General features: G+C 35.7%; 1 protein-coding gene across 3 annotated transcripts in view; it reads left to right on the forward strand.

The window, feature by feature from the left end:
* EFL1 (elongation factor like GTPase 1) overlaps window positions 1-14631 on the forward strand; it is a 160894-nt gene that overhangs the window by 16910 nt on the left and 129353 nt on the right. For all 3 annotated transcript variants that reach the window (XM_075006629.1, XM_075006628.1, XM_075006627.1), the window contains 5 exons: window positions 3394-3517; window positions 4555-4631; window positions 4778-4914; window positions 6808-6930; window positions 8960-9059. In XM_075006629.1, coding sequence (XP_074862730.1) covers window positions 3394-3517; window positions 4555-4631; window positions 4778-4914; window positions 6808-6930; window positions 8960-9059 — 561 coding nt within the window. The remainder of the gene's footprint in view (window positions 1-3393; window positions 3518-4554; window positions 4632-4777; window positions 4915-6807; window positions 6931-8959; window positions 9060-14631) is intronic.

Below are 14631 nucleotides of genomic sequence, written 5' to 3' on the forward strand. Positions count from 1 at the left end.
ATATTTTTATTAAGTCATAGACACAGAGAATGTTGTAGAACCGAAGTTTACTTGACATGATGGGAAAGTGTTCATAACAATCATTTATGTGGAAATTTTTAAGGCTACACTGAAATGAAAATAGTTGAAAATAGCACTGATTAGAGCTGCAATGCATAATGAACGTTCAAATATTTTTTTCTGAGATACTGGCTTTATGTATAGGGTTTTGGTTTTGTTTTGTTTCAAATTATTTACTATTTGGTATGTAGCTGTAACAAAGTAACATTTCTGTCTAGTAGATATTTTGATGGGTTTTTAAGCTTTATTGGTCACATGGCTGGTGATTAAGTGTGGTGGGATAGGGAGAAGAGTTATTTTGGTCTCTATTTACTTCATTGTTTACTTGGTATGATATGGGCTTGTTCTTGTGTGTCCTACATATCAGATAGGGTGCTCAGAGCTTCGGGATATGGGGCTTGTGAAAGACTGAAACCTTAAATAATCACAAGCAGATTTAGTTTTGTTTAAACTTCAAGCTATGACCAATGCTCATTTGTGAGTGTGATACATTGATGCGCTAGACCAAATAGCTGTTTCTTACTGTATTCAGGTAGTGAGTTTAAAAATACTCTCAAGTTGATTGACAAATGATAGTACAATTCAGTGTTAAGATTTCCCACAGGTTAATTTGATAAATAACTTCTGTTTTAAGACTTGAAATTCTTTGTGAATTGTTTCTCCATGTACAGGATAGTATTTCAGTCAAGGGAGCACTTCGGGAGTTCATGAATCTCATGTTAGAATCTCATTTGACTTAAGTCAGCTTTGCTTCTGTGAATCTACGTATAAGTAATAGTTTAGCTTCTGTTATTCTGTTCTCTAAAACCTAAAACTTTCTACATCTTAAACAGAACAGTAATGCTCTTGTTTCTAGTGGTTTCCTGATGAATTGCTGCCTATTCTGTGTTTTCGTTTGTGTCGTCAAAAAAAAGCTTTCATGTTTTTGCTATAGTTGGATGAAAGCTGTTTGGTCCAAAGGACCATTGTTTTTTTCCTTTCCTTTCCTTTTTTAAAGTAGCAGGTATGATCTGGGTTAGTGATGGCTGTGGTAGAAATTCAGTTTGATGAAAAAAGGAACATTTTTCTTAATTAATCTCAGGAGGATCTGTTGAGGCTGCCAGCATGACCATCTGCTGAAATGTGGATCAATGAAGCATTTGCTTAATGAAGAAGGCACATTGTAATGTTTTGTGGTACCATTCCAAAGGAGGATTCCATGTTTTCGTGGTAGAGTAAATGAAGTCATTAGATAGTATTTGCCTGATCCGGTACTGAGGCTGACACATCTGTGTTTCTCGTAAGTCCAGATGTTGAAAGACTGTAATAAGTCTCGGTACAGCAGTCACCAGTGTTCAACAAATTCTCAAGGTTTTTCTTTTCCAAAGCCATGGCATAAGCTTCTGAAGAAAGTATATTTTTGAAATTTTTTCAGAGGCATAACTTATATGTTGCTGATTGGACAGGTTATTAGTGTCTTTCCTCAGGAGTGTCAAGTCCTAGATGGCCACCTTCGTGTTTGAAAGTTAATCAGATACTATGTGGTGTAAATAGCATTGCCCTCATTTTCTACACATATATACATCTGTCTGTGTCTCCTCACTGTATAAAAATCTCACTTTTATTTGCACTCTTGACAAGGGGTAATATGCAAACTACAATATAGAAGTGAAAGGTTTTACAGTGATTATTTCTCTGTTCCTTCTTAGGCTGTGTCTACATTACCATCCTTCCTTTGAAGGAAGGATGGTAATGAGGCTGTTTGGAGTTTACTAATGAAGTGCTGCCGTGCATTAAGCAAATTCCGCCCCCCCCGCCCCCGGCAACGCCGAAGTTTTAAACTTCGAAGTACCGGCATGCGTCTAGCCGCGGCTCACCCACTGGTACTTCAAAGTGCTGGGGCATCTTTGAAGTCCCCTTACTCAAAATTCGTTAGTAAACTCCGAACAGCCTCATTACCATCCTTCCTTCGAAGGAAGGTGGTAATGTAGACACAGCCTTAATGTTTAAAGAGAATTTTTGATTGGAAAGATTTTTTTTTGTGTAAAGTGAATTAATTTAGAAGACAATTAGCAAGATTTATTAGACTCAAAATAGATATATGCTTCTTGTGTGAATATACTGGATAAATAAGTTATATAAATACCAGGAAAAACTTGCCATAAGTGTCAGGTAAAAAAGCTTTATTTCATAAAATGTTAAATGCTTTGCTTTTGTCTTTTTCCATGCATGTACTTTTTGAATGGTCAAACAGCGCAATAATAATAGCATGTATTCTAAAAATTGGGAAGCATATTCTATAAAAAGTGCCAACAGCAATATTGAAGAATGTATGATAATGAAATCTGTACTTAAAGACAGATGTTTTCATTTTATGGCTGACACAGCTTAACAAGGTTTACGCAGATATTCCTGTGAGTATGTTATTCAGATGATTTATGATCTGCAGTAGCTATTGTTTGATTTTGGGGTGGGAGTTAAGCCATTTATGTCTAACATCTTTAGACCTACCCATCTGAAAGTGTGACTCTATTTCCTTTTGATAGTACTGCAGTCGTGATGAGCAGAGGAAGTCAAGTTGAAAACCTCACAGTATAAAAGAGAGGGTATTGCTGGTAGTGTTCTCAGCAAGGTAGCTTTAGAACTCACTCCCTTCTCTTGGTATGAAATAGCCTGCATTTGTTGTTTTCAGTGTCCACTGTAAAACCCATTTGTTCTCCCTTGCTGTTGGAGTGAGGAATCATGAGGAAGGTGTTAAGGGCTTTATTTAATTCTTTATTTTTCCCTTGGTATTGATGTTTGTGGGAGTTCACAGAAATTTTTGGAGTAGTTACAACAGCTAGTAGATTTGTTATATTTGTAGTTTATAAACAATCAAAAAGTCATGGGGACCTGTGGTAGGCATTCTTGTTTTGTGTGTATATATAATCAGTGGTAAATCATAATCCTAGTCCCACTTTAGGTTTTAACTTTGCATTTCTGGACAAGAATCTTGTTAAAAAATGTAACATGATCCTCCACACAGAATTAACTTGAAATTACTTACCTAATAAGTTTTATGTTGTGTACTGTTGTGTTGCAATGACCTTATATGAATATCAGTCACTTTAGGTAAAATATAGGTTCACACTTCAAATTGGCCTTCAGTTTAGAAAATGTACAAACTAATAAAAATTTATATTGCTGTTAGTATTATTTTTAAAATTAAGTATCCTGTACTAAAGAAAAAAAAGTAGAAACTATGGAGGTAAATAAGAATGCAGGTCGTCTTTGATATCGCACAAGTTCTTACATTGGTAAGTGTAATGTTGTGCTTACATATTTGTATGAAGACAGATTTTCCTTTCTTTTTAGCATTGAGCATTTTGCAAAACTGTATAGCCAAAAGATTGGAATCAAACATGCAGTGCTTTTGAAGACCCTGTGGGGAGATTATTATCTAAATACAAAGGCAAAGAAGATAATGAAGGGTGACCAGGTAATATTGTTGGGTTACATGTTATTTTGAAGCTCCTTTTTGGCCCTTTGAACTTTGTTGGTAATACGTTATTCAATCTGTACCTTGATCTCTCTTAATTCTGTTCCTCAAAGTATGGCTGGAAAATTCTGATCTCAATATAGCTTTTAACTGATATTGCACAGATTGAGTTGATAGCCTCTCATTCATGGGGGGCAGTTTTTTGCCTCAGGAGATAGGAGGTAAATCTGACTGTTGGAGAGATTCCTCTTGCACACGGGAATCCTCAGGTATATTAAAACCAGCATAATGCCACCTGCGTGCCTCATTTCCATGCCCAATGTACAAGGCATACTAGCATACAGACATCAAGGTAAAAAAGATGCTAGCCAATACCTCTATGACAAAAGATGAGAGTTAGTGCAAGAGAAAAGTTATAGAAAAGCCACTTTGATGGTTTTGTGCTATCTGTAGGTTCTTCCAACTTTAGAATGATTTTGCTCCAGGAGAGCATCATAAACGTACCCTCCCAGACTTGAGATTCTTGCCTTATACATCTCCTTTGCTTCATGGAGTGAATATGAGTTTTTAGCCTCTTGGACAACTGAGGCCAAGAATATTCAGTTCTCTTGTGTGAAGCATTTCCACTGTTAAACTTGGGAGAGCAGAGAAGTTTTTCACCCGCTTCATTTAGTATACAGCTTTTGTTCTGTCTGAAGAAAAGAGAGAATTAATACTTAGAGTGTAGCTGGTAACCAGACTCTGGACAGGCTTGATCAGTCTCTCTTATTAAAGATTAAACATGTCTTTTGACATTTTTGTTGGTATATTGCCCAGTAATTTACTCCATCTAAATTTGATTAGGGATGTTGAATTACCATACTTTATATACAGCTAGGTTAATAACAGATTTCGTTTCATATGAATAGTTTTAAACAGTACTTGTGGAGGTTGGTTTTTTAATCATGCAGACCTATTTATTTTGAAACTGATCAGTGCTAAGCTATTGGTTATGTAATGTGTATTCATACCCCTAAACATTGTGTGTGTTCTTCTAGTTAAAAGGAAAGAAACCTCTGTTTGTGCAATTGGTGTTGGACAACATATGGAGTCTATATGAAGCTGTTATGAAAAGGTAGGAGAAGTCCCAAGGTTCTCTTTGAATCCTTTTCACATGCTGTGTGTAGAGATGAAGGTGCTTTAAATGTTCTGATTATCACAATCAAATACTGTAGATGCTAGTTCCATATCATTTGGCTGCTGTTTTTTTTTCTCTCATAGAGACAAAGAGAAAATAGATAAAATTGTCACCTCTCTGGGACTGAAAATTGGTGCACGTGAGTCACGTCATTCAGATCCTAAAGTTCATCTCAATGCCATTTGCAGTCAGTGGTTACCCATATCCCAGGCAGTCCTCTGTATCCTTAAGGAAAAAGCTGTTTGGTGGTTTATCAGCAGTTCAGAGAGTTCTAATGGTGATTACTTATGTGTTTTTGTATAATTTATGTAAAATGTTTTTAAAGTATCAAGTATGTATCTAGTCTTCAACATCTTTTTCTTTTTAACTAATTCTCCCATCCCCTCCTTCCAAGATAGCTGTTCTTCATAGGTTTTCTTTGGTATGGCTGTGATCTGAAGAAGTGGGTCTGTCCCACAAAAGCTCATTACCTAATAAATTATTTTCTTGGTCTTTAAAGTGCTACACGACTGCTTTTTTGTTTTGATAGAATACAGACTAACATGGCTATCTCTCTGTCACTATTCATGGAGAAAAGATGTACTGTTTTTCACTCTTTAACTGGGGCAGATAGTTTTCCTGCATATATCACAACATGGAATATGATGTGTACCAGAATAACTGCACAGTAGAAAATAGAGAATTTATTATATGCCTCTTTTACATTCAAACAGTTGTTAATAATTTATTTGAAGAGAAGCTAATAAGTTAATCAAGCTGTAGTTTATATTTTAAAAGCTCCCATTTTTTTTAGTAAGGGATAATGTTTAGCCAAGTTTGCAAGTTAAACATTTTTGTTTTCTGATCCTGGGAGGACTTGCTGATGTCAAAAGCTGCTCCAGTCTTCCTAGAACTTGTTTCTGCAATTTATCCTGTTGCAAAGGGGAGATGTCTGACCGTAGCAATAAATTCCCATTAGTTTAATAATTTAGTTTACTGTATCAATTCAATACCCTCTTAATTCTTTCTTGTCCTGTTATTTTTTTCCTAATAAGCTGCATTTTTGTCAAGTCCCTTTGTCCCATGACTATATCCATGTAAAATTTTCATTAATTGTTACTGTGCTCTGTTGGGGGTAGGTAGTGAGGCATACGAGCATGGGCTTTCTAAATACATGGGTTTTCATCTTTCCCTGCACATCTTCTGTTGTTGATTCAACTTCTCATCAGGGTTATGCTCAGTATCAGATTTATTTTGTGGTAATTAGAAGTGGTTTTGTTTCTTTCTAGTCTGTTTGCTGATACAGTCCTAATAAATTTAAAAAAGTCTTAATGTTTTCAGTCTGTTTCCCTTATTTACATGGTGATTGAGATTTATGCTTAAAGGAGTTTATATTATCCACATAAGTATAGTGGTGAACTTATTTTCTCTTGCATGGTGACAAGTATCAGAGGGGTAGCTGTGTTTAGTCTGTATTGTGAAAAACATTGTGAAAAAAAGTCCAGTGGCACCTTATAGACTAACAGATTTTTGGAGCATAAGCTTTTGTGGGAAAAGACCCACTTTGTCAGATGCATGACATGAAACATGTGAACGAATACTTTATGGGTTTTATGCATCTGATGAAATCTTTGCCCACAAAAGCTGATGCTCCAAAAATGTGTTAGTCTGTAAGGTGCCACAGGACTACTTTGTTGTTTTTATTTTCTCTGTTTTAATATTCATTTACATTTGAGTAATTAATATCTGTTTTCTACCATCTTAGTGTTCCTATAAGGCATATGTTAATGTGATTTTTCTAAAGTATTTGAGGTCAGATGAGCTTACAATTACAGATGTAAAATCCTGTTCAATTAACTCCAGCCCCTTCTGGTTAACCATAACTGGTAAGACTCATTAGTTTGGGGTGAAGCTTACTGGTTAACATGCTTACTTACAATGAGCTTCTGTTTGGTAGCTATTTGATCATAGGTATGTAGTTTAAAAAGTTTTCTTTGAAGGATAACTACATTGGCAGTTGATGCATACAAGTGGTAACAAGTTTGATAAATACAGTATCTGATGCATATATTTAATTTTTGTTAATAAAGAATCATATGTATGATTTCTGAACATTCTTAACAATATACTTTAGCTATGGTATGTGATAAACTCCCTAGCCCTCTTGATATTACTGTTGAGAGGGTAGAAAAGTTGATGTGTGTTGGAGCTAGAACTTTTGATTCTCTGCCTCCAGAAACTCAGGAACTCAAAAAGGGTAAGTAAATGTTTCTCAGCAATGTGAAATACCATCAGGGTTTCCCCCCCACCACTACCTTTTTGATTCACTCACCATGTCTGTCTTTCAGTCATGGTTATCAGGAAAGCCTCTGCTTTTGCTGCTGTCATTTAGAGCATTATGCTGTATTTCACCAGATTTTTATCTTTGATTATGTGCTAGAATATTAGGTGTCTTGTTTTATTGTTCAGTATGTTTTTAAGATCTTATTTTTCCCTACATCCTGGATACTCTGAAGAAACTGTAATAATATTTTTCAGATTTCTGTAAGAAAGGATGTGATCAAATAGGAAACCACACATTTTTGGTTTGTATGAAAAGTTCTGTTTCCATTGGGCCCATATTTATTACAGAACGTAATTGAAATACAATGTTATAAAAAAGCTCCTCTGTTCTGTTTTAGAAATATTCCAGTAGAACTTAACAATAGAGGAAAGATACACATTTAAAGTGCCAATAGCTGTTAAAGTATATATCTGAATATTACCTAAATATTTACATAACTTGATTCCTACAGCAGTAATATTGTTTAAGAGATCTTCAAAAAATCTATGTGAATTGAGCTCATTATTGTCCAATTGACAGTCCTTTGGATTTGTTTTCTCGACGAGTGTCAGGTTTTTAACCTGTTGCTTAATGAAGCTAAACAATCAAATATGTTGATCTCCATAAAAGTTAATCAGAGGAAATCTCTTCATGGTGTCTTTTGATTGTTCTCAGTTATGAAAATATAATACAATTATGTTCCTTGATATTTTAGTCTTATTGCCTCATAATAAGATTTCTGTAGATTGTTTGGTGAAATAATTTGCAGGATATTTTCAGATTGTGTTGAGTCAAGAGAAGAATAAGTTTTCTATATTTATAAAAAGAGTTGCAAGAGAAATTTCTTATCATTTGACATTGGTTTTTGCCAGTTAAGGAAAAAAATGTAAATACTCAAAATGTACTCAGTGAAGTACAAAATTAGATGTAAAGGTAGTTGTGTATCATGGAGCTCATTTTACAATACTCTTAAGTATACAATTTGAGAAGAGGAAAATAACAAAAAACACCTCAGCTAAATCTACCCAGGCAGCCTCTGTCGGCAGAAGTCACTGTCGACTGAGAAACCTTGGCAGTACCTCTGTTGACGGAATGCATCTATGCATAGAAGCAGATCAAAAAAGCAATCCGTTCTGTTGATAGAGACCACCCACACTCCTCTGCCCTCTTTTGATAGAACAGCTGACCAGAAGCTCTGCAAAAAGGGCTGCCTGGGGAACTGAAAGACCTCTCTGTTGATAGAACTGTCTACATGGGCGCTTTGTCAACAAAACACTGTTGACAGAGGGGCTATTCCTGAGGAGGAACAGGGATAACACTGTCAACTGAACAGCTGAGTTTTGTCAACAAACTCTCAACAGAGCACTTTAGCTGTGCAGACGCTTGGTGAGTTTTATTGCCGAAAGGGCTGTTCTGTCGATAGAAGCTGTCTGTGTAGACCCAGCCCACCTGTTGGGTTTTTATGTCCAGGAACCTTCAAGGAGCTCCATGTTTGCTGAATCCCCTTTTAAAATCAGTGAACATTCATGCACACACTGACATCCAGGTCATTTACTGCTACTCGTTGAACTGTTGATGTGCTTTTGAAAAAAAGAGAAAAGAACTTTATACAGTTGGCTAGATGGTTCAGTGTTCCAGTGTTAAATGGTTCTTTTCTTTTCAATCTAATCTAAGATTTTTATGTTGTTGAAATTTTTGTAATTTGTCATCCATTACAGAGAGTTTTCATTTTCACAAATATGCTCTCCTGATTTCATGTTGTGAAACAGAGTTGAAGGCATAAGCAAACTTATCAAATATTAATGCTAAGTCAATGTTCCCAGCTGCTGCTAATTTACCCTTTACGTATTCTGTACAAAATAGCAGTAAAACATAATGGTATGTATAAAGCATGAAAAAAATAGACATCTTGTATCCACAGTTTTGGAAAATTACATCACAATTTCCTTTCACATTTGTTTAGTGTTCATGAAATGCAGCAGTGATGACACAGCACCAGTCATTGTCTTTGTTTCCAAAATGTTTGCAGTTGATACTAAAATGTTACCATACAACAAACCAAGGTAAGAAAAATGTGTCATTTGGACTTTATCCATTTTGATAACTAGATACCTCCAGCTAAGGTTCAGTCACTCCAGTGTAACTAAGTTATAGTGAAAAATTGCACAGATTCCTTTTGAAGAAAGAAAGTTATTCAGTATTCTTCTCTGAAATACTGTCAAGTCCTTCTAGCAAGGAGAAGGATCACCAAATAAAAATGGAAGACATGCTCGTCTGCTTCATGTTTCATTTTGAAAAATTGGTATTCATGTTGAAGATTAATGTAAACATTTTGTCAAAAATCCAAAACGTGTTCTTACTTTTTGGAAAACAACATTATTACTCAGAACCCAATCCTGATACATATGTTGCTTATTGTTTTTCAAATATCACTGTTGGATAACATGTTTCTGTGACACCCTTTCATTGTGATAGTGGAATGCTTTAGATGAAACAGTCTCAAATAATTTATCAGATTCTATTAAGAGGGTATATATTTCCTTGAGAAGTGCATAATAATGGGATTCTTCGTAATCTTTGATCTCTGTAAATTTCTATGGCATTTTAAATAGCTTACAACGCTCTTAAGTAGCCTCTGCATAGCACTATGATTGTGAATACTAGGACCACTGCTTACACTGAGTGAATATAGATGTGGAAAAGCAGTGAAGAACATAACTGCCGTCTCTTAGATCTTGGCCTATTATTGTTTCACTTAAGCTTGATCTGCATTAGACCTTACAGTAGGCTGCAGATACACAATTCTAGCTATGACAATTGCACAGCTAGAATTGATGTATCTGCAGTCAACTGTAAGGTCTGTCCTCATTGATGGAGGTTGACAGAAGCGTTTCTCCCGTCGACCTCCCTTACACCTCACTAGATCAGAAGTACAGGAAATTGACTGTGGACCCCAGAGCGATCAATTTCGTGCATCTTTACTAGACGTGCAAAATTGAACTCCGGGAGATCGATCTTGAATGGGTCAGTCTCCCAGTAAGTGTAAACGTACCCTCAGTCTTCACGTGCAGATGACTGCTTACTGATTAAGGTTAGTATGGCTTATTGCTATGTTTAATATATGAAAATTAGAACTACTATTTCTATAGTTTTTTTTTCACATAGACAACTCACTGATGTTAAATCTCATAAAGTTTCCTTTCTTTATATCTTGATCTTACAGGGTCTTCTAAAAAACATTGTGCATCTTTTTATATATTTTGTGAATGCTTTATGGTATATTTTCCTGTTTGAAGATTATTTTAATCTGCATTTGTGTATGTTTTGGCCAAAATTGCATGACCATAGATTGGTATTCTGTAATGAAATATCTGTCTTTTGTCCACATGTTCATTTTTAAACACTCCTAAAGAATTCGGTACCTGGTTTTCTCATTTACAATCTCTCCATTTTCGCTTTTTGCCCTATTCATTATTAAAGTTTAGGTAGAACAGCAGTGAATTAAAGAAACAAATTTTCTCTTGTCCTATTTATGTTTGAAGAATGCCCTAAAATCTTCAGTTTATAATAGTTTACTATTCCTAAACGTGTTTTGCATTTCTAACATTGTGGCTACGTCTACAGTTAAGAGAAACTTTGAAGAGGCCATGCTAATGGCCAAATCGAAGAATACTAATGAGGTGCTGAAATGAATATTGAGTGCCTCATTAGCATGCTGCCAGCCGTGGCACTTCGAAAGTTCTGCATGTTGCTCACGTGTGGCTAGTCTACATGGGGGTCCTTTTTGGAAGGCCCCTGTAAACATCGAAATCCCCTTATCAGCTAATAGGAATAAGGGGATTTCAGTGTTTTCAGGGTCCTTTCGAACAGGACCCCCATGTAGAAGAGCCACGTGTGAGCGAAATGTGGCACTTTTGAATTGCCATGGCTGGCAGTATGCTAATGAGGTGCTGAATATTCATTTCAGTGCCTCATTAGTATTCTTGGAATTGGCCATTAGCATGGCCATTTCGAAGTTTTTCTTAAGTGTAGACATGACCTGTGAGATGTAGAAATGTTACATTTATAGTAATAGTCCTTTGATCATTTTCATATATTCCATTCAGGCTTAGTCTAAATATAGTTATCGATTTAATATAGTTACCTGGTTGTTATACAAAAAAAGATTACATATAATAGAGTCCAGAGGAAGAGGGAATCTTATACTTGGTTTCAAGTATGACAAGCAGTCATGTAGCACCTTAAAGACTAATACATTTATTAGGTCTTGAGCTTTTGTAGGTAGGACCCACTTCCTCAGATTATTGGAGCAGACAATTAGAATCCTGGGTTTATGTAGCAGGGAGGTTCAGGGAAGGATGGAGAAAAATAAAAACATTATTTGTCACTAGTAGGACCAATTGATGAAGCAAATAAATTTAAGTAGGATGTGTGCCATTCCTGTGAATATTAAAGGTGGAAAAATTGCCCTTGTAATAGGATAAGATAGTTGAGAATTCTGTTAAGGCCTAATTTACACTGTCTAACTTGCAAATTCCAATTCAGATGTCTCCCTGTGTAATTTTGTGGTAAAACTCTTTTGTAGAAGAATGGCTACTATTAAATCCATTACTGAATGTCCAAGGAGGTTAAAGTGTTCCCCTATTGGTTGAAATAATGTTTTTAATTGTGAGAATACCAATTAGTACAGTTACATTTAAACCAATCACACAGTTGATTTTTCAGCAACTCAGATGCTTAGAATAGAATACTAGAACTGGAAGGGACCTCGAGAAGCCATCTAGTCCAGCCCCCTGCCCAAATGGCAGGACCTAGTACTGTCTAAACCATCCCTGATAGACATCGGTCTAACCTGTTCTTAAATATCTCCAGCAATGGAGATTCCACAGCCTCCCTTGGCAATTTATTCCAACGTTTGATCACCCTAGCAGTTAGGAACTTTTTCCTAATGTCCAACCTAAACCTCCCTTCCTGCAGTTTAAGTCCATTGCCTCTTGTTCTATCCTCAGAGGCCAAAAAGAACAAGTTTTCTCCCTCCTCCTTATGACACCCTTTTTGATACCTGAAAACGGCTATCATGTCCCCCCCCCCCCCGCCCGCCAGTCTTCTCTTTTCCAAAGTAAACAAGCCCAATTCTTTCAGCCTTTCTTCATACGTCACATTCTCTAGACCTTTAAATAATTCTTGTTGCTGTTTTCTGGGCCCTCTAATTTCTCCACATCTTTCTTGAACTGCGGTGCCCGGACCTGGACACAATACTCCAGCTGAGGCCTAACCAGTGCAGAGTAGAGTGGAAGAATGACTTCTCGTGTCTTGTTCACAACACACCTGTTATACATCCCAGAAATATGTTTGTTTTTTTTGCAACAGCATCACACTATTGACTCATATTTAGCTTGTGGTCCACTATAACCCCTAGATCCCTTTCTGCTGTAGTCATTCCTAGACAGTCTCTCCCCATTCTGTATGTGTGAAACTGATTGTTCCTTCCCAAGTGGATCACTTTGCATTTGTCCTTATTAAACTTCATCCTGTTTACCTCAGACCATTTCTCCAATTTATCCAGATCATTTTGAATTATGACCCTATCCTCCAAAGCAGTTGCAACCCGTCCCAGCTTGCTGTCATCTGCAAACGTAATAAGCGTACTTTCTATGCCAATATCTAAATCGTTGATGAAACTGCAAAATCACCTCTAGATGAAAGCAATATAGAATCTTTTCTTTGTAACACACAGATACATTTCCTTAAGACAGATGCATTTTCAAAGGTAGAGAAGTCAACAAGTTTGAGATGATATGTTTGACTACATTTTAAATGCATTATGGGTTGGTGATGTGTACAGAGAGCTATGGCTCACCTGTTAGCTTTACATTTTGGGTATTATGCTTATGAAGTATTTTCCTTTTAGATTGTGTCAATTTGAGTAGTCATTCACAGATGGGAAATGATGCATTGGATTTACGGATAATGAATTTTAACACTAGATGGTGCTGTTCAGTTATTTCATCTGTTACAAAGACTGTAATACGTGATAATAGTTTGGATTTCAGTATAGAGTAACACTGATCTTATTGGTCAAAAATATGTAAAAAATGACAGTTTAAAACAAAAAGCATGTTTTTTCATGTCTGATGTAATTTACCAACTTTTATCTTACTCTAAGTCTTAACTTTTAATTAAAATTAATTTTGTGACTATTTTATCTTCCATTCCATGAGCTGACATCTTTCTCACCCTGATTTATAAACACAGTTTACATACTGTGTATGGTAAAACTTGAAATATTTTCTCCCTGCAGAGCCATTTTTACTAGTCCAATATCTGAGTACAATCATGAAAAAGAAGAGTCACCGTTCCTTCTTTCACAGAAGGATCAAAACCTGTTAATGGAATGAGGGCGTTTTTGATAAGTGCTGTCTGGTTTTTTGCAGGCTGAATACAGGAGGCCAAGATATTAATAAGCTAGTTTTAATTTCAGGTTTCTGGCCAAAAGTACATGGTAATAATTGTGAGTCCTCAGGCTGTGTGAGATACTGACTTTGCAAAGCTAATGGATTCCTCAGATGCTGGTATCTATGTTCTTCTTCCCTGTCATTTACCACAGCCCATTACAATTTATTGTTACTCTCCCACCTCCGTTTTCCATAGGTATTCGGCCTATCTTTTCTTTTTGTCTGTTTTATTTTCCTTAACCATTCATCTGCCCTGTCAGTGATTTACATGTTTCAGGTATTTGTAGACCCTTGTATCCTACTTTTTATTGTTTAAGATATGTATTTTTAAAGTCATGTTTCCAAAACAAGACTATCTGCCTTTTAATGAATGATTTGTATCATGAAACTATTCATGAGTGTAGTTTGTGCACATGGCACTTATGTGTAAAATATAATTGCAAAATTTTAATGTTTACCACATTTTCTCTTTGTTTGAATAAATTCTGCTGCTATTAGTTGAAGACAGGTAGTCACAAATGGTTTATGCTTTTGCACTCTGATAGGTATTTTGAAACATAAATGCATAGTTTTTGAAAAACCTCAAACAATGTATCTGCTGAATAAGCTGCTGCTATAAACCTTCTGGAGAAATCTGCATCTATCTGGCAGCAGTTGTAAGGTAATGAATTACTGCTGCAGAAACCCTCTGATCCAATCTTTTTTGGTATCTCGATTATTTCATCAAATGTTCAATTTTTAGAGCTTCCATCGAAAGCAGGTGTTAGTTGTAATTGACTTCTTCCTGGAAGACTTTAGACATTTTCATGATTATTAAGTTTTTTTAAAAAAAAAAAAAAACAATTGTCTTCCCCCCACACACACATTTTAAATAGATTTAAAAGACTTGGTGCCTCATGTTTTCATATTCACATCAGAAGTATTTCAATAGACAGCTTTAACTAGCCAATTAAAGTGTTTAACTTGGTTGGTAATTGAATGTTGTTAAATTACACCTTTTGTTTTTGCTAAGAGTTCTCTATTCATTATCAAAGCCATAAAGATTTAGTGATTAGACAGTTCCATTAATTTCACACTGAAATAACTGATCTAATGTAAAAGCTGGATCTCATTATGGAAGTCAGAGACTTAGCCAGTTATAAATTCTTTTGTATTTGAGTTTAAAACTAAACAATTCCTG

This window comes from Carettochelys insculpta, chromosome 12 (genome assembly GCF_033958435.1).
Source record: "Carettochelys insculpta isolate YL-2023 chromosome 12, ASM3395843v1, whole genome shotgun sequence".
In the NCBI taxonomy this organism is placed as follows: Eukaryota; Metazoa; Chordata; order Testudines; family Carettochelyidae; genus Carettochelys; species Carettochelys insculpta.